The sequence below is a fragment of the Conger conger genome, chromosome 4, assembly GCF_963514075.1.
Source record: "Conger conger chromosome 4, fConCon1.1, whole genome shotgun sequence".
Classification (NCBI taxonomy): Eukaryota; Metazoa; Chordata; class Actinopteri; order Anguilliformes; family Congridae; genus Conger; species Conger conger.
Window position 1 is genome coordinate 20,036,904 of NC_083763.1, and position 18,724 is coordinate 20,055,627.

The 18,724-nt window shown below is 37.9% G+C and overlaps 1 protein-coding gene across 1 annotated transcript; it reads left to right on the plus strand.

The window, feature by feature from the left end:
* Positions 1-1,592: 1,592 nt before the first annotated feature.
* On the plus strand, positions 1,593-15,471 carry LOC133126568 (complement factor H-like). The gene is made up of 6 exons (XM_061238913.1): positions 1,593-1,599; positions 3,344-3,526; positions 5,110-5,181; positions 5,739-5,912; positions 12,839-13,018; positions 14,728-15,471. Exons 1-6 carry the CDS (start codon positions 1,593-1,595, stop codon positions 14,916-14,918), a joined length of 807 nt encoding a protein of 268 aa, XP_061094897.1. The 3' UTR covers positions 14,919-15,471.
* The last annotated feature ends 3,253 nt before the right edge of the window (positions 15,472-18,724 follow it).

Genomic DNA, 18,724 nt, shown 5'->3' on the forward strand with positions numbered 1-18,724 from the left:
TTATTCATGCATTTATCTAATCAGCCGATCGTGTGGCAGCAGTGTAATGCATAAAATCTTGCAAATACGGGTCAGGAGCTTCAGTTAATGTTCACATGCGGATCACATTTTTTCCACATTTTGATGGTTGATCTCAACCATGGCATGGTTTGAATATTTCTATTCAATAATACTGCTGATCTCCTGAAATCTTCACACACAACAGTCTCTAGAGTTTACCCAGAATGGTGCAAAAAAACTAACAAAAAACGTCTAGTGAGCAGCAGTTATGCGGACGGAAATGCCTTGTTGATGAGAAAGGTCAATGGAGAATGGTCAGACTGGTTTGAGCTGACAGAAAGGTAACTCAGATAATGACTCTGTACAATTGTGGTGAGCAGAAAAGCATCTCAGAATGCACAACTCATCGAACTTTGAGGCGGATGGGTTACAACAGCAGAAAACCACAATGAGTTTCACTTCTGTCAGTCAAGAACAGAAAGTTAAGGCTGCAGTGGCCACAGGCTCACCAACACTGTACAGTTGGATACTGGAAAAACATAGCCTGGTCTAATGAATCTCTATTTCTGTTGAGGCACACAGATGGTAGGGTCAGAATCTGGCGCCAACAGCATGAATCCATGCCTTTTCTCAAAAGTCCAGGCTGGTGGGGGTGGTGTAACGTTGTTGGGAATGTTTTCTTGGCCAACTTTTGGCACGTTAATACCAATTAATCATCGCTTGAATGCCACAGCCTATTTGAGTATTGCTGCTGACCATGTGCATCCCTCCATGGCCACAATGTACCCACCATGTCACAAAGCAAAAGTAATCTCAGACTGGTTTCATGAACATGACAATGAGTTCAATATTCTTCAGTGGCCTTCCCAGTCACCGGTTCTGAATCCAATAAAACATCTTTGGGATGTGGTAGAACGGGAGATTCACAGCATGAATGTACAGCTGACAAATCTGGAGAAATTACATGATGCAATCATGTCAATATGGAACACAATCTCAAAGGAATGTTTTCGACATCCATGGCATGAAGAATTGAGGCTGTATTTAGAGTAAAGGGAGGTCGTACCCAGTATTAGTATAGTGTTCCTAATAAAGTGCTTAGCGAGTGTATATTGGTGAATCGATAATTGGTCAATCACTACTGGTTAGTAGCCTAGAGTTGCATTTGATGAGGCACAATAGAGTTTGTACATATTTTGTTTCTAAAAGTTAAAATTTAATTATTAGGGCCACAATATCCATGAGAATAGCAGACGGAAAGCTCATACATCCTAGGTTTGAAATTAATTTTTAATGCAACTTCTCATATAAGTGAATACTCAAGTAAGTAATACTTAAATAAGTGAAGAACCATGTGCAGACTTAGGGATAAGAAGAATACGGCAGGTTTTATTAACAATCCGAAAACAGGCAATGGTCGAGATCCAGGCAGACAGAAATATGCAGCATAATCAGAAGTATAGTGGGTAGACAGACAGAGTTCAAAACCAGTAGACAGATATCAGAACCAGGAAATCCAAAAATCAGTGCACGGGAAAACAGACAGGAAACTGAGGACAGCATATAAGGCTAGAACAGGGGGTAGGGAACAGATGGCAGGTAAGAAAAACTAGCCCTGAACAAACTACACAGACAGGTATATATAGAACAGATAACAAGGGGAAACGAGAATCAGGTGCGCGAACTGGGGAACAGATAACAATGAACAGGTGAGACAATAGAGTGAAGGACAGGAAGGAAGTCCATATAAGGAGTGAAGGGTAGAGATATGCAATTGTCTACTCTCTAGTCCGGAGCTGTTTGTTTTACGTGTGTCATTGTGAATCCAGTCCGCGTTTTCCTATTACCCTTTCATGTGTCTCACCTGATGTTTATTTGTTAGACCGCCCTCATTCCCATGCCCCGCCTAGTTTGTCTCATTCCCCTGTGTATTTATACCTGTCCTTTTCAGTTGCACGCTGCTAGTTCGTCTCGTCCTGTTCTGTTCCCGAGCCCTTGTATTCCGTCCCCCAGTTCTAGCCTCCTTGTTTTCCTTGTCCTTTCCCTTGCCCTTGGTTATCTGGTTATCTGGTTTTGACCCCTGCCTGCTTCCTTGGACTCTTCTTTGTGTTTTGGGTTTTTGTACCTCTGCCTGTTTGGACTGACCCCCTGGATTTGGACCTTGGCTTGTTTTTTGACTAAGCTCTGTCTGCCCCTGCTGTATTAAAACCTGCCATTTTTCTGCACCCCTGTCTGCTACTGGTTCCCCTGTTCCCCCCGGCATAACAATTAGTCAACATGAGCACCAGAGCTGCGCCAATGACATGAGTCATTATGAGGCTGAGAAATAATAATGAATTTAAAAAAACAATAGAAAACTGAACAGGCCTGGTTTCTGGCTGGTTTCTGTTTCTTCCTGGTTTCATTATGGCTATTATGGACCTTAGTGATATTGAAAGAGCTGAGACTGTTGGGTTGAAATCTGTTGGGTTGATGGGGTAGAAAGAAGCCAAACGCATATTTTTCCTGTTGTGATAGGTGTTAGATCTTATAGCTTTAATTTACTTTTAGTAACTGTGCCACAAATCCAACAATATTTTCTCTGATCTTTTCGTATTTGTATACAAGTCCGGTGGATTGCTGAAAATAGTCCTCTTGGTACCCTATTATTATATACAAAAATTGTTAGTGTTTTTAATGTTTGGATTCATTAAAGGTTATGTTACCTTTCTTATAGATGAAACTGCATGTGTTCCTCCAACAATTCTGAATACAAAACAGGAAGTCAGGAAAGACCTGTATTCAAAGGGTGAATCTTTGACATTTGAATGTGAGGATGCATATGAAATGGAAGGTACTGGCCAGATAAAATGCGTAAATGGAGAGTGGGAGTCACCACTACCAGTCTGCAAACGTGAGTAATCCATAGCTGAATGTTTTTCAGATGTATTTACTTACTCACCACAAAGCACCAAAAAATAATGCAAAGACCCTGGGCTGCAAAATTTGGGGAATATTCAGTTAGAATTCAAAGGAATGTATGGAAATTATCAGGTATAAAGGGAAATCTTGGGCACTATTTCAACAGGTTCCATTTGCAGTGTGAATATAGAAACATTAATATTTTTACCTTATACTGTTCAAGCTGGCAAGAAAGTGTCTGCTCTGCACTTTGGTCGTGAATCATTTCAGACCAGCACCCCACTTAATAGCCATGAATTAATAAATGAATAAATGAATAAATAAAGTTGCTCTTTAAGACAATTCAGCAAGATGGTTATCTTATATCAACCAAATTGTGTTAAGATTGTGAGGAAAGTTGTTTAACCATTGATTAACTATATCTATTTAATATTCCCAACAGCATCTGGTAATAGTTGCAATCCTCCCCCACGTGTTGCAGATGCAACAATTACATCAAAATATAAGACAAAATATGCTCATCAATCTACAGTGCAATTCCAATGCAGAGATTTATATGAAATTCAGGGGAACAGAGAAGTCACCTGCACCAGTGGAACGTGGAGTGACATTCCAACATGCATTTGTAAGTACTAAAACAGTAGATTCATCTCAGCTATTTATAAATTGGCTCAGGAGGCAACGGGAGCGGCGCCAGGACTCCACGATAGGTCGGGCCTAGAAATGTCACGAGCGGGCCTGTTTATAAAAAATAGAACTAAAAAGAAATGACTAATCATATGCATACACGCATTATACATTGGCATAATATAACACAGGACATAATATCGAAACTAACGTATCCAACTATAATCAATTTAAAATGCATAGCGGCCACTATAATTTGCATAATATTAACACCAGATTAATGTAACTCTTCTTTATTAATCCAAATACTGGCTTCTCGAAATTCACATTGCAAATCAGACGTTTCGCCCGGGAAAGAAGAGAATGCAATGATTTTTGTGTTTATCCCGCTACTGGAATGAAATGGCCTTTGTGTCCTTGTGATTCGATGCGTCCGTGCTCAATGTTAGAAACGAGTACTTTGTCAAGCAGTTCTTGCACTGATAATGGACCTATACTTTGCAAATGATCGCCTCAGATTTCGTTCGGGAAGATGAAAACCTAGGTTCATAAAGTTCTTGGTCAGTTTAGAAGTACATTCAGTGGACCTGAAACTGTGTCCGTGCAGCACCGAACGGTCAGCATACAGTCCTTCATTGGTTTATATTTTATTTTATCCGACACACTAGGACTTACTTAGTTCAGCGTCTATGTGCTTTTTCGTCTTCCGTGAGCAATCGAAAAATAAGCTCCATACCTTTGGCAAAAAACCTTATCCGCTCCAGTGTTTTTGAGAAATTTTGACACTTTCTGAAAATCGTCATTAAACAAACACGCTCGCTTTTGTGACATTTCACTAAACTGCAGCAACTTCCAACGTTTCATTGGCGCTCAGCTAAAAGCGACGGTATAGGGAGACGGACAAAATTATGATTGATAAGCGACGTTTGGTAGTTGCAGCAAGTTGTAGGTTATACGTAGGCTATTCTAAAACACGGAATTCATTCTATTGTGTTTTAAATGACCATAACACTGCTATTACATTCAGAATAACCATGCACATCTCCAGGCACGAAAATACGGGACATTTAGCTCGGTCATTTTTTAGAAAAAGTCGGAACACCTGAAAGTAGGCTGAAAAACGGTACGTATGGACACCCTATTTATAATCAGCCTATTTAAATACATACATTTAGCCTAAATATTATTACAGAAATGCGGTTTATTATTAATTAAAGGACTGCCTACCTTTTGGCGATTTTCTCAAAAGAACGCGGCGGGGTTTGGTTTTGAAATGCAGTGTGTTCGCTGCCGTGTGATTAAAAAGTGTTAATGTGGAAGTTAATTATTATTATTTAATGTCGTAGACGGCTGTGTTAAAGATGCCTTGTTCTAACTACGTGGTTTGTTTGCGGTTGTTTAAGTTACCACCGTTGAGGTATTGTATGTTGGTAGTGAAGTTCTTTGGAGTTCTGACGTCACGCTGATTTCATTTATAGAAGTGAAGTTAACAGCTAAACTCTCCCATGCGAGTTACCGTATTCCATCTGAGCTACGCGCCTCGCTACATTATAATTATTTTTATATTTATATTTTTTTAAGCAAAGATAAAATCTACAGCAACTGGGCCGTCTTCTGAGCAAAGTGGCCCAACGATAGCGACGCCATCGCCAGGTAAGAGCAGTTGTCTGGTTGTTGGAGGGTTGCTGGTTCGATCCCACTCTGGCTGTGTCGAAGTGTCCCTGCCCAAGACGCCTAACCCCCAATTGCTCCTGAGGACCTGGTTGGTGCCTTGTGTCTGTGTGAAGCGCTTTAGATAAAGGTGCTATATAAATTCCAACCATTTACCATTTAAATTGTGGAAGGATCTTCAGGACAGAACTGAGGCACTGTTACTAAGCCATTATCAGTAGTCACAAACCAGCTTTGAGGTCCAGCCGTTTCACCCAAGCTCACCTGAATTAATATTTGTATTAGACAACACAATATCACTATGTTAGTTTGACTGTTGTATAGTTACAGACATAATGAGACATATTTGGCAACAAACTAAATACTGGAATATTAGAGATGTTGAAAAATAATTGCCACATGAAACCAGATATGATTTGTATAGACTGCATTACAAAAAAAGCATCATGCTTACCTTTGCTAAGAAATTTACATGGTAAATGTAGAGATATTAATTTCACAGAAAACAAGACCTTTATGCAATCATGTGTTCCATTTAGAAAAATATACTTGTGAAAAGCCTGTCCTGAAAGGTGGATTTGTGGAGCCCTCAAGATCCACATACTATGAAGGTGATATACTGGAATATCAATGCTTCAGTCCATGTAAGCCCAAAACGAATAGAACTATCACTTGTATAAATGGACAGTGGAGTGACCGGGTGGAGTGTTCATGTAAGTTTTCTTTTTCAGTTGTTTTCTACTCAAATTATTGAAAATGAGTTCATGAAAAGTCTTGTATTAACAATTTGAAGACAGCTCATTCACATCAACATTTTGCTCATATTGAGACTAAAATGTTTAGGTGTCTCAGGACATTCTTGTCATACCTAACATGAAATCTGGTTCACCCAATATGAAGAGTGATAGAACATTTCCCAAATATAAACAAAAGAAAGCAACACTTTTATATTGCTTTTATATTGGTATAAAAGCAGTATAAAAGGGTTGCTTTCTTTTGTTTATATTTGGGAAATGTTCTATCTCATATGTTCTATGTTCTAACCTCATATGCTGTAAGATATTGGTGAAATAGTCATCCTTCTTCCAGTTGACACAATTATATAGTGGAACACTGTGCAAAAATATCATACAGTTTGTATGCTAGTGAACTTTTATATTGCTATAGATGCTGTTTTTGTTTATACAAATAAATGCCTAATAATAATTAATAATGTTAAACATTACGGTTATAATAGAATTATCTTAAATGGATATAGGTCTATTTATTGAACATAAATGGCAGTGGAGGCTAAGACTTTCAGGAAGGTGTAAGTGCATACCGAGCAGCAGATGTAGCAGCACCTTTGGAGCGGGCCTAAGCCTATCTTTTGGACATAGAGGGGAGAGTGCAAGCTCGGTCAGAGCTCACTCAGCCTAGCAAAAACCAGGCCGTTGGTCGCACAGTAAAATGACCCGTTGCAAGCCCTGGGCCTTGTGCAAGAACCTCACACTCGCAGATTGATAAAAAATTATGTGATCGCTGAAATCCATGCCAGCACAGATGAATAAACCTTGAAATTGTTGTGAAAAGTGTGTAACTCCACGGAAGTGCCGTCCAAACTATTTATTCGGGCAGGAGTTCCCTGATCTTGACAGACTGAAGCATGCCAGCGTGTATGAAGAAGAGTGCATGTTGTTTCAAGGAAGCTTGCGGGAGCGATCATATTCAATTTGCTGGATAGAGTACCGTTATGTTGGAGAACAATAAGACAAAAAAAATTAAAAATAAATATATATTCTTCAGTGACAAATATTGCAATGTATCATAAATGATTGATTATATGGCATATTGCAGAATCACCTGTATTGTGATACTAGCGTATCGTTGGCAACATATAGTAATAGTATCACATCGTGAGTTACTCTTTCCACCCCTAGTTCATTTTACTATTCCAATGTGTTGAATGACTCAATAGCCGGGGAATTCCAATTTATTTTTACTGATTATTTTTAAAAACCCTATTTATATGCGCTGAAAGTACGATTGCTATTGCTATTTTTCCATATAACATACCCCAGAAAATAGAAATGACCAAATACCGCACTCAGTGTAATATAACAAAATATTTTGCTTCTTAATTTATGCACAGATCGTTATGGAAAGTCTTCCATCTCTTGAGATTTTTGAAGTTGTATGTGGTACACAAATATTAGTTGGCTAGCTAACATTCCATCTATTCCCTGTCACACAGCTACCTATATAGCCAATGCAATGAAATAGGCCTACGACATGAAGAGTGAAATATTTAAATGTATTCGTAGCCACCTTTGACCAGTTCAGTTATCGATAGTTCTATCTAACAAACGAATATGACCTGAATGCGGTCTAATTTGAAATATGCTGCGAATGCATTTGAGTCTGCTACGTAGCTAAAGCTAAACTCAAATTGTATAATGCTGTTAAGTATATCAATAACCAGTTAGCTAGCAAGCCTCCGTGTGGTGGTGGCCACTAGCGGAGTGAGCTGACAACATTGATAAGGTATAGCTAAGATTGGTCCAGACCAACCTTACGAAAGTACCACCTACAGAAGGTATACTTAGCTAAGAACATTTCGGGAAACACGCTGAAACATTAAGATAGAGCTTAAGGTATAACATACGAACAACGTAGCATTAAGAAGGCTTCAGGAAACGCAGCCCTGAGCATTTACAAACATGTGAAGCCATGTTTCCCAAATGTTATGGTGACCTGAAATGGGGGGACTATATATAAACACTGCTGTAATTTCTACATGGTGGAACCATAAGGTATAATAAATACCCCTTAATAACATCTGAGAATGTTAACTTTTACCACATGTTAATTGTGTGATTCCAAATCTAAAATGTAAGCAAATCAAGACATAATTGGTGTTTGTCCCAATCACTATGGAGAGCACTGTATATTAAATCTACCAGTATTTGTCTGCTCTCTTTTGTGTAGCCTAGCCTAATACTGTTTGACTTTACTGTCATGCTTTTTTCCATTTGAGCTCATTTGGATGAAATGCTTAAATTATGTGTGTAGACATTTTTAAAATCACCATCAGTGTAGCCGTTTCCTAAATATGGGGCAAAACTTATCAAATCAAACACGGCCAGTGACGTCACTGGATGGGTTTTGGCTTGAATCTCCAGCCTGTGTTTCCCAGAAGGTAACGGGCGCTCAAACTCCACCCTTGAATGCAGAGACTGTTTTATGGATGGCGATCACATCACACTCAGTAAATATGGTAACTTTAGCATACAAATATCACGGAACATACATTGGCTAGCCTGAGCGATATGACGGACAGCTCTGACTTTGCCGGTTTAGCTGATGCCTTTTGGTGACGTTGATGGCTGCAGTGGAGCCGTGCCCTTAGAGGACAAGCTTTTCGATTTTGAAGAAGAAATACAACCTTCCAATTTTTAACCGGGATTTACAGAGGAAGAATTGCGAGAGAGACAGACAGTGGAGGAACACGGACAACCGAACACAGTTTGCATCAATAACTAATAACAACAATAATAACTTTGATCCTTGCTACGTCCTCCAGTACTTCCCAACTTCTTCTGCAGTAATAGGAGGATTAATTGGAAGAAGTATCCACAACCAAGATTTTTATACAGCTTGTTAGCTAGATATTTACTTACTCGTTGCTTAGTTGCAACCTGGACCCCTTGTCTCTCTCGTTCAAGCAATTATTCCTGTTTTCGGTTCCGGTTAAAAACTGTAAGGTTGTATTTCTTCATCAAAATTCGAAAAGCACATGCTCTAAGGGCACTGCAGCCATCAACGTCATCGCCATCAGCCATCAGACGCTGAGGGAATGAATCCATTGTAGTTAATAACAGCGGCTCCACTGTAGCCATCCCATCACGTTTGATGACAGCGTCAGTAGTTCACAGGCGCATTCATTCCCATATAGTCCATTTATTTAAAATGTTAACATGCATGTTTTGCTATTTCAAGACACCCCTCGTTATATCCATAAATACATTAAATTAAAATTGTGATGGTGGGAATGATGTTCTGCATTGGCCATCTCATTTAAAAAATGGTTCCAGTGAATTTGTTATCAAGCAACCTCCAATACAGTCAATAACGATCCTTTTTTAGTTTACAGCATTTTTGTACATATTTATCAATGGTGCAAATAATTCTGGAGCCCACTGTATGTATATAAATACAGGCCACATTGTAGCTGGTGATCATATTTTAAATTATAGATTAGATGGCACCTACACAGCAAGGAAAGGGAAGCTGACAGAGAGAGAAGAGGGAAGTGACAGAGGAATAAACTAAAAAAATAAAGCAGCATACAGGTAGGATGGGAAGGGATGGGAAGACTGAAGGGAGGAAAATTACACAGCTCTTCAGCCATTTAGATATCAGCTTGTTGTTCTGTTTGGACGCTTAGACATTCAAGATGTTATTCTTATTGTGTTGCCATGAGCCTGATGAAATATACTCTTTTTCTTTTTTACCATTGGGTGTTAATTCAATCAATCAAATACATTTTCAAACTATTTTAATTCAGTGAATTGAAACAACTTTTCAGCTTTTCACTCACTTTTCAAAAGTTAAATACAGTAACTTAATTAGCTTAATTGTGATTAGATGGAAGTTGAATGAAATGTATATTACTAAACAGTGTTTTTTTAAATCGGATTCACAATGAGTTTATAAATAAATCATTTGAATAGGTTTTGTTTGATGAACAAAATACAAATTGCCCCACTTTACCACAAAACAACCTATACAACACCCTTCAGCCATGACTATTCACAATGTAGCACCTCTCGTTCCTTATTGATTAAATAAACAGCACTCATGCTGTCCAATACCTATATCCTTTGGAAGACGCTAGGAATATTAGCGGTTGTTGTCCCCTTTTTTCATAAGATGCTTTCCATATTTATCATTTTAGCGCCAAATGTGTCTCCATATTGTTTGCCAGAATAATTATATATGGTTAGCCAAAACATCACAAGGACCAATATCAGTATGGTTATTTCAAAAATAAAATAAGTAACCCACGAATTAGCTCCATGGATTGTTCCACTGTCATTTCGATCTTTCGATCTAGGTGATAGATGTTTTGGAAAAGCAAATTTAAAGAGCCATTGGCAATGGAGAATATACATACGGGTGGACTGAGGGAATTTAATTTTGCTATTTGCAAATGATAGCAAAAGGGAAATTCGGGAGAAGCCCTTGGGACTGTTGGCAAGGAAAAGAAGATAGGCTATCCATCCTTCCAAATGTAATTCTTATATTTAAAGAATAGCCTGCAGTATAGGCCTATATGAAATAATACTTAAGACGCATATGCTCAGGAAAAGCGCTCTTATTTTGTTTAGGGAACAAAATGTAATTTTGGTAGAGCTATAGGCCAGTGCATTCGGTTTTCTGTTTGTGAGTTTAAGTTGCTGCGACGCTATCTGGAAATAATGAAATGTGTTTTGGAACATGAACATTATTTGCAGAATTGCGAAACGCCCCTTTATTCAGGGACGGCTTGTAGCGTAGTGGTTAAGGTACATGACTGGGAGCCACAACGTCGGTGGTTTGAATCCCGGTCTAGCCACAATGAATGATCCACACAGCCGTTGGGCCCTTGAGCAAGGCCCTGAACCCCACATTGGTCCCCGGGCGCTGCATTGTGGCTACCCACTGCTCCTAATAACTAGGATGGGTCAAATGCGGAGGCCAAATTACCCCACGGGGTATTATTCTTCTTATTATTATTATTATTCTCTGGAGTTTATACTTAAACAACATTCCAACGGTAACTCCGACTCATTGCGAATATTGGCAAATGGTTTTTCTTACAGATGATTTAGTGAAACTGTGACTAAATCCTGTTCCTCAAGTTCGAACATATAACTCGACTTCAAAAAAGAAAATGAAATCAATGAATGCATAATTATGTTTGATTTTATGGAGATGTATTGATGCAGTGGAAACTTTTTTTGCGCTTTATGTTGAACTAAAATGAATTTTGTGGGCAGATTTTAAGGATACAATTTATAGCTGCACCATCCAAATAAGGGCATTTAATTAAGGTTGCAAAAACATTCATTCAGAGCAAGAGGTATAGAGGGTGTATTTGTAAATGTGTCTGCTGTCCTCTTACAGTGGGTTGCAAAACATTTCGGCACCCCTAGTTACAATGTTACAATGAATCTGTTTGTGATCGAAAGCAAACCTGAACTCTAAATTGATCAGAGTTAAACATGAGACCTTTTTGCAAAATTTTAAGCAAGACTTGCTTTTTATTTTCATTTTTTACTCATAATTAATTAAAAAAAAAAAAAAAATGTAATAAAATTTTTTTTCTCTCCCAAGTTAGTGTTAGATACACCGTCCACACCCCACCTCGGCCTGGTTATTCCCATGTCATATAGATCTAATCTTCATATCGTCTCTGTGATTGTTTATCTAAAGTGTCATTCATGATATTTTGTCTGCATGCCTTGACGGAGGTTAGTATTTTAGCCCGCTGGTGCACTGTGCATCCGTACAATATTTGTTTTGAGTCATGGAATACTAGATCTCATGCTCTGTTTTTATGATAAAAGTATAATTGCGTTTTCCACAAATGGATGAACTGAGCTAGTTTATTTTCTTTGCTATCCTACTTGATTATACTGCACATACTTTGCAGTACTTCCCAGTTCATCTTCTTTTCTCCAATATTTAAATGGGTATTGTTAAATGTACTACAGCAGAACAGAACTACAACATGCTTTCAAATGTTATGACCACCAGTCACCAAAACCGAGGAAATCATCGATTGCCACTTTCAGCAATGTGCTTTGGTTGTTCAATAGATTACTTTCCTGTGGGATCTAAGCAAAATTATTACAATAAGTGACCAAATATTAAAATTTGTTGTGGTTGATGGTGAAAATATTTTCTTGAAAGTGAATCAAGGATTTAAGCTTGGTTTGATAACAACATGATTGCTCTTTATGTTGTACCAGCAGTCAATTCTGGAGCTAATATTTAACAGAACAAGTCAAAGTAAACCCTTGCCCTTAATTCTCCACATTCTTCATTGACTATTTAGCTTTTACTGTTAAGTATACTCCCCTAAAAAGGTTAGATATCCTTTTGTGCCTACAAACATATGTGCAAAGTATAAATAATTTCAAACATTGAAAATGCTAGAATAATGTTGAGTTTAACTTGGGAATACATGGTCCTATTGTAGAGGATGCATGTGCCACATCTGAAGCACACAAGGAGACTGAAATGAAAATAATTTTGCTTGACGTAAGACAGTGTGGTACTTCTTAGCATTGTTTTATTCAGTTACAGATGACAAGACCATTGTACTGTCTGGGGTGCATTGTTTTGATTCATATCCTGATGCTATTATGACCATCAAAGGTTTTATTTGTAGCACTAAATCAACCAAGAAACACTTCTGGAATCAACCAGACAAAAACTAGGTGTGAACATACTCATTCTTGCTGCTTGCATCTACCTTGTCTGTGGTTTTTATGCTAAAATGTAAAAACAAAAATGCTGTGTGCATACTCATAATCATATGTAAAGGAAAAGTGTGTATGATACATAATCTCTGCATAAATAATGCAAGTTTTTAACAATTCTTTCATTTCAGGTTTCACTTCTTGTGAACCCCCACAAGAAATTCCATTTGGGGATATTAAAGGTTTGACAAAAGATGTATATAACACCGGTGAGACGGTAGAATACCAGTGCAAGAATTACTATGTACTTTCTGGTCAAGAGTTCATAACATGCCGCAATGGGGAGTGGGATGATCCTCCAAAATGCCTGGGTGAGTTGCATGTCTTCTCCCTTGTTTTTAGTCATGATCTAGTGAAGACTCGTGTACCACAGTGTTAGAGAAACATATCAGATTATCATATCAATTATTTTCATATTTTTAATACCTTACTTTAATACTCGAAATACACAAGCTAATAGTACAAGTTTCAAAGACAATTTAATTTGAATGTGAGCAGTATCAAAAAATGGTCTGGTTTGTGATAATACAATGAAGTAAAGATTGCTGTTTCTCTTGATTTGGCATGTCACAAGTTTTATAGGACTATCTCATCACTGCACAGTAATCAGTTGATTCTGGAGAAGATAGATGAGCATTGTGTTTTCATCTGAATGCATGTTACCAGCTAGCTTCACTGCAGGCAACTTGTCCACCCAAGGACATCGCTCTGGGTGGGATGGCTTCTGTCCATCATTGTGCAACAGTGAGCCATTGGGTCAATCGGGTGTATACAGAATGCCTATGTAAACTCCTTGTGAAGGACACTGACTGTAGAACTTACCGAGTGCAATGGTTTTGACTCGGGCCTTGGGGACCCCTGTGTGGGCTGGTGTTAGTTCCAACCAAACTGTTCAGTTTTCTTAATTCAATATTTTAATTATTTATCCTCTTAAGGCACTCTATGCCAAAAATAGCCATGCATGGCATCCATCCATCCATCCATTATCTGAACCCGCTTATCCTGATCAGGGTCAGGGTCACAGGGGGGCTGGAGCCTATCCCAGTATACATTGGGAGAAAGGCAGGAATACACCCTGGACAGGTTGCCAGTCCATCGCAGGGCACACATACCATTCACTCACACACTCACACACTCACACACTCACACCTACGGGCAATTTAGACTCTCCAATCAGCCTAACCTGCATGTCTTTGGACTGTGGGAAGAAACCGGAGTACCCGGAGGAAACCCACGCAGACACGGGGAGAACATGCAAACTCCACACACAGAGGCCCTGGCCGACGGGGATTCAAACCCAGGACCTCCTTGCTGTGAGGCGCCAGTGCTACCCACTGCACCATCCGTGCCACCGCCATGCATGGCATGAAGAATAAAAATCCTATAATTTCATAGTGCTTAATGTGCTATATTGCTAATGATTACATAAAGAGGTAAAATATTTTTAACTGATTCAAAGGTAGGCTCCTGATTGATGAAAATGAAAATGTGGACACCTGGCCACATTTCATAAATCATTGCCTATAATTTTGTTGTAATTATAATTAGTCATTCATTTCATATTGTGGCGGCACGGATGGTGCAGTGGGTAGCACTTTATATTTTAAATTTATGAATTTCATTTTGTATTATTTCAAATTCTGCAAATAATAAAATAATAAGAAGCAAAATAATAAGTTTAAGAAACAAATCATTGAAACACTTGTCATAAACAACCTAAACCTTGCAACAGATTTGCGGAAACAAAAATCAGCATATACAAGGGTCCCAAAGACCAAGTTTGACAACCATTGACCGAGTGGACTGCTGTGTAAAAAGAGGTGTTGCACTGGAGGAATGCATGCGTATATGTATTCTCATGAAATGCTAAAATGCTACAAGTTTAGGCCTTCCAGATTAATTTTGATACAGGGGTCATCATAACTCAGTTAAACTAGTACATTTGAAATGTTTTATCAATCTTTTCTGTCATAAAAAAGTCATAATTTGTATTAATTGTCCTTTATTATTTTTCTTCAAGAACCATGTACCGTGACAATTGAAGAAATGCACCAAAGGGGAATTGAACTCAGATACAAACATCCAACAAAGGTTTACATAAAACATGAGGAACGAATTGTGTTCGCATGCAAATATGGCAAAAGGCAAACTGATGGCGAATTTATTAACTGGTGCAGACATGGTAGAATCCACCTTCCATCTTGTGCTTAAGAACTATGTTCACGCATAGATTAACATGCATGGATTGTACCTATTAATTGATTGAATTTAAAGTTTTAGAAAATTCACAGATGATCAGCACAATAAACAGATACAGTAAATATCTCACTCGGTGTCTTTAACACTTGAAAAAAATGATAAAGGATAAAGATAATACAGCCAGTCAATGTGTTACTCTTACATAAACTAGAACAGTGAGACAGACATGATGAACCAGTACACAGTCTTTGAAGTTCAGAGTACCAAAACAGCTACGGAGTGGAAGAAAATATAAATTCAAATCCTCATGAGCTTATTTTGTAATGTCACGAGAGAAGGATTGAAGGGACAATTTAGTCCATGTGCTTTTGTTTTATAACTCCAACATTTTCCAACTCAGCAGGAAAGCACTCACAGAAAAAGATGGGTCAATGGATAACCAAAGTACAGACAAAATATTTGCTAAATCATTCTTTTTTGAACTAAGATGCATTTACTCCACATATTGCTCAATATTCAATGTTGAAATACTGATCATGCACAAATAAAACATTCCTGGATTTCACTCAAGTGTGTATAGAATGGATCTTTTTTTCTTCATATCTGTCTGGTTGAACAAAAAAGTCTGAATTGTTTCTGTTCACTCAATATCTTACCACCTTTGCAAAATTATTGGAATGGATACAAATGACCAAAGAGACTAAATAAATATATTGTTTCATAAACACTCACCTAGCAGCAGTGCAATACTTTCAATTATGTAGATACGGGTCAGGAGCTTCAGTTAATCACATCAACCATCAGCATGGGAAAAAAATGTGACTTAAGTGACTTCGACCGTGGAATGATTGTTGGTGGCAGACAAGGTGGTTTGACTATCTCAGAAACTCCAGATCTCCTGGGATTTTCACACTCACTAGTTTCTTCAGTTTGCAAAGAATGGTGCAAAAAAACAACAAAAAATACAGTGTCCAGCAGGTTTGCAGACAGAAAGAGGAGAAATGCCAGACTGGTCAAAGTTGACAGGAAGGTGACAGTAACGCAAATAACCACAAATTGCAACCGTGGTATGCAGAAGAGCATCTCTGAACACACAATGCCTCATAACTCTAAATGGATAAGTAAGCAACAGTCTAAAAAATAAGTCAAATAAATACCTTAAGACTCGAAAAGTATACCTTACTAAAGTTTTCTAGGCGTGTTCCCCAAACTATCCCTTTGGAGGTTCCTTAAGGCATAGCTTCTACATGCGACATGACTAGGCCCATCAACCTTTCTAAGATCGATTATTCACTCCATGCAGCGACTGCTTGACTGCGTTATGAGAGAAAGTAGTGTTCTTTATGAATAAAACACTGCAGGAATACTTAAAAATATTGAATTCATCACGACTGGTAGGAACTTATTAACAGAATTAAAAACTTACAAACAAAATTATCCGATCATGTATATATATAATTTTCACAAAATGATATCTATGGTTTGTGATATCAGATTGTGGTATCAAAACTTGTGCCACTACACCACCTAGCAATACGCCTTCTTTGGCATGTCATGTTTTATTTACAGTTGTGTTCAAATAAAAAGCTGCACATTAAAAGAAGTGAAGAAAGTGCAACTATTTTTTAATGGCTTTTAGTTCCATATTTCAAATGTAGTGGAAACATTACACATTCAATTCCAAATCAAAGCCTTAACAAATTTGATCAAGTCTGCATTATTCTTTTACAGGAATATTAATTTGTTCAAAAAAATGTCAGTGTCATCTCTTCAAACTCAAACATTACTGTAACAACTGAAGAATGTTTTCAAGATTCAGCTTCACTTTAAATTACTGAACTAATATTTAGTTGCAGAACCATTTTGATAACTGCAGCATGCATCTGTGTTGCATCGAGTCAACCAACTTCTGGCACCTGGAAACAGGTATTTCAGCCCAGGATGAACAAACTACATTCCACAGTTCCTGCTCATTTTTGGGTTTTGCTTCAGAAATTGCATTTTTAATGACACCCCACAAGTCTTCAATGAGGTTGAGGTCGGGGATTAAATTGGCCACTCTATTACCTCAATCCTTTTTGTCTGGAACCAAGATGTTCCTCGCTTCCTCGTGTGTTTGGGGTTGTCTTGTTGAAACACCCATTTCTGGGGCATTTCCTCTTCGGCATACAGCAACATAATCTCTTCAAGTATTTTGATGTATTCAAACTGATCCTTGATCCCTGGTATATGAACCCAACAACGTAGTATGAAAAACATCCCCATACCATGATTTTTGCACCACATGCTTCACTGTCCTCACAGTGTACTGTGGCTTGAATTCAGTACCAGGGGGTCGTCTGACATACTACCAATGACTACTAGACCCGAAAATAACAATTTTACTCTCATCAGTCCACAGAATGTTACGCTATTTCTCTTTGGGCCAATCGATGTGTTTCTTGGCAAATTCTGCACATGCCCTTTTCTCAACAATGGTGCTTTACAGGGGCTTCTTGCTGATAGCTTAGCTTCGATCAAATGTCTTCTGACTGTAAGAGCACTCACAGGTAATTGTAGATCATCTTCGATCTTTCTGAAGCTGATGAATGGCTGAATCTTTGCCATTCTGATTATTTTTAAATAATCAATCTTTTTTCAAATAGCTCCTCATTTTCTTCTGCTTTTTTGTTGCCATTTTAAAGCATTTGAGATCATTTTAACTGAGCATCCTATAATTTGCTGCACTTCTTTATATGTTTTCCCCTCTCCAATCAACTTTTTAATCAAATGACATTCCTCTTAACAATGTTTGGAATGGCCCACTTTACTTAGCAATTCAGAAGGAAATATATTTTATAACAATGTGTGAAACATTTGCTTCCCTTCTTCCTTAATAAAGGACAATTAATGACACCTGTTTTTTCACTGAATTAATGAATTCTCCAATTAAACTCCACACTGCTATTATTTTGAACATGCCCCTTTCAATGAATGAGTCAATTACTCAGAACAAGCAGCATGCAAGTCATGACAGTTGGGTCTGTTGTTTTTCTATTACACTACTACATCTGCAAGTAAATTATTTGCCATGCAGAAATATCAATACGACTAAGAACAGTGGTTCATCAGGTTAATGATGTTGCAGTTTTTGTTTTTTTTACATGACTGTACATTATGTTAATATCTTTGTCATGGTGCCTTAAATGACTTTGCCAGAAGCACCATCACAATACTGGTGCAATTCACTATTTTCTCTCATTAGCTTACATTTTCAATAAAAGAGCACCAACAAGCAAAACGCACCAACACGAAAACAGCATAAGCTATGGCAGAAAATAAAAACGAAGGAAGAAGTGGTCCCACAGCTTCACAACAAACAAAATGGAGATATTGTTAGAGGACGTGGCGTGGAAATTATTTTCCAGTTTTAGGACAAAACAAAGAAAGAACTATGGTTAAACATCGCCCAGCCCACAGAGAGGGAAATCAGCAGTTTATTAATATCAATTTAAAAGACAATTAGGCAAAATGTTCAATAAAGTGCAACATGCATCCTTCGTAATGTACAATTTTATTCTTTGCATGAAAACAATCCCATGAATGTGGTATTGTAGTAATATTAGCCAACTACAACTGTATAATTATTAGTGTACATATTGATTAAAAGATTGAGATGTAACTAAGAGCAACAGCTGATTTCAGAGGTTTACAGTCGTAACAGTGGTGGCCACTAGAGGAGTGAGCTGACAACATCAGTAAGGTATATCTAAGAGTGGTCCAGACCAACAGTACAAAAGTACCAGGTATACTTAGCTAAGGTATACTTAGCTAAGGAA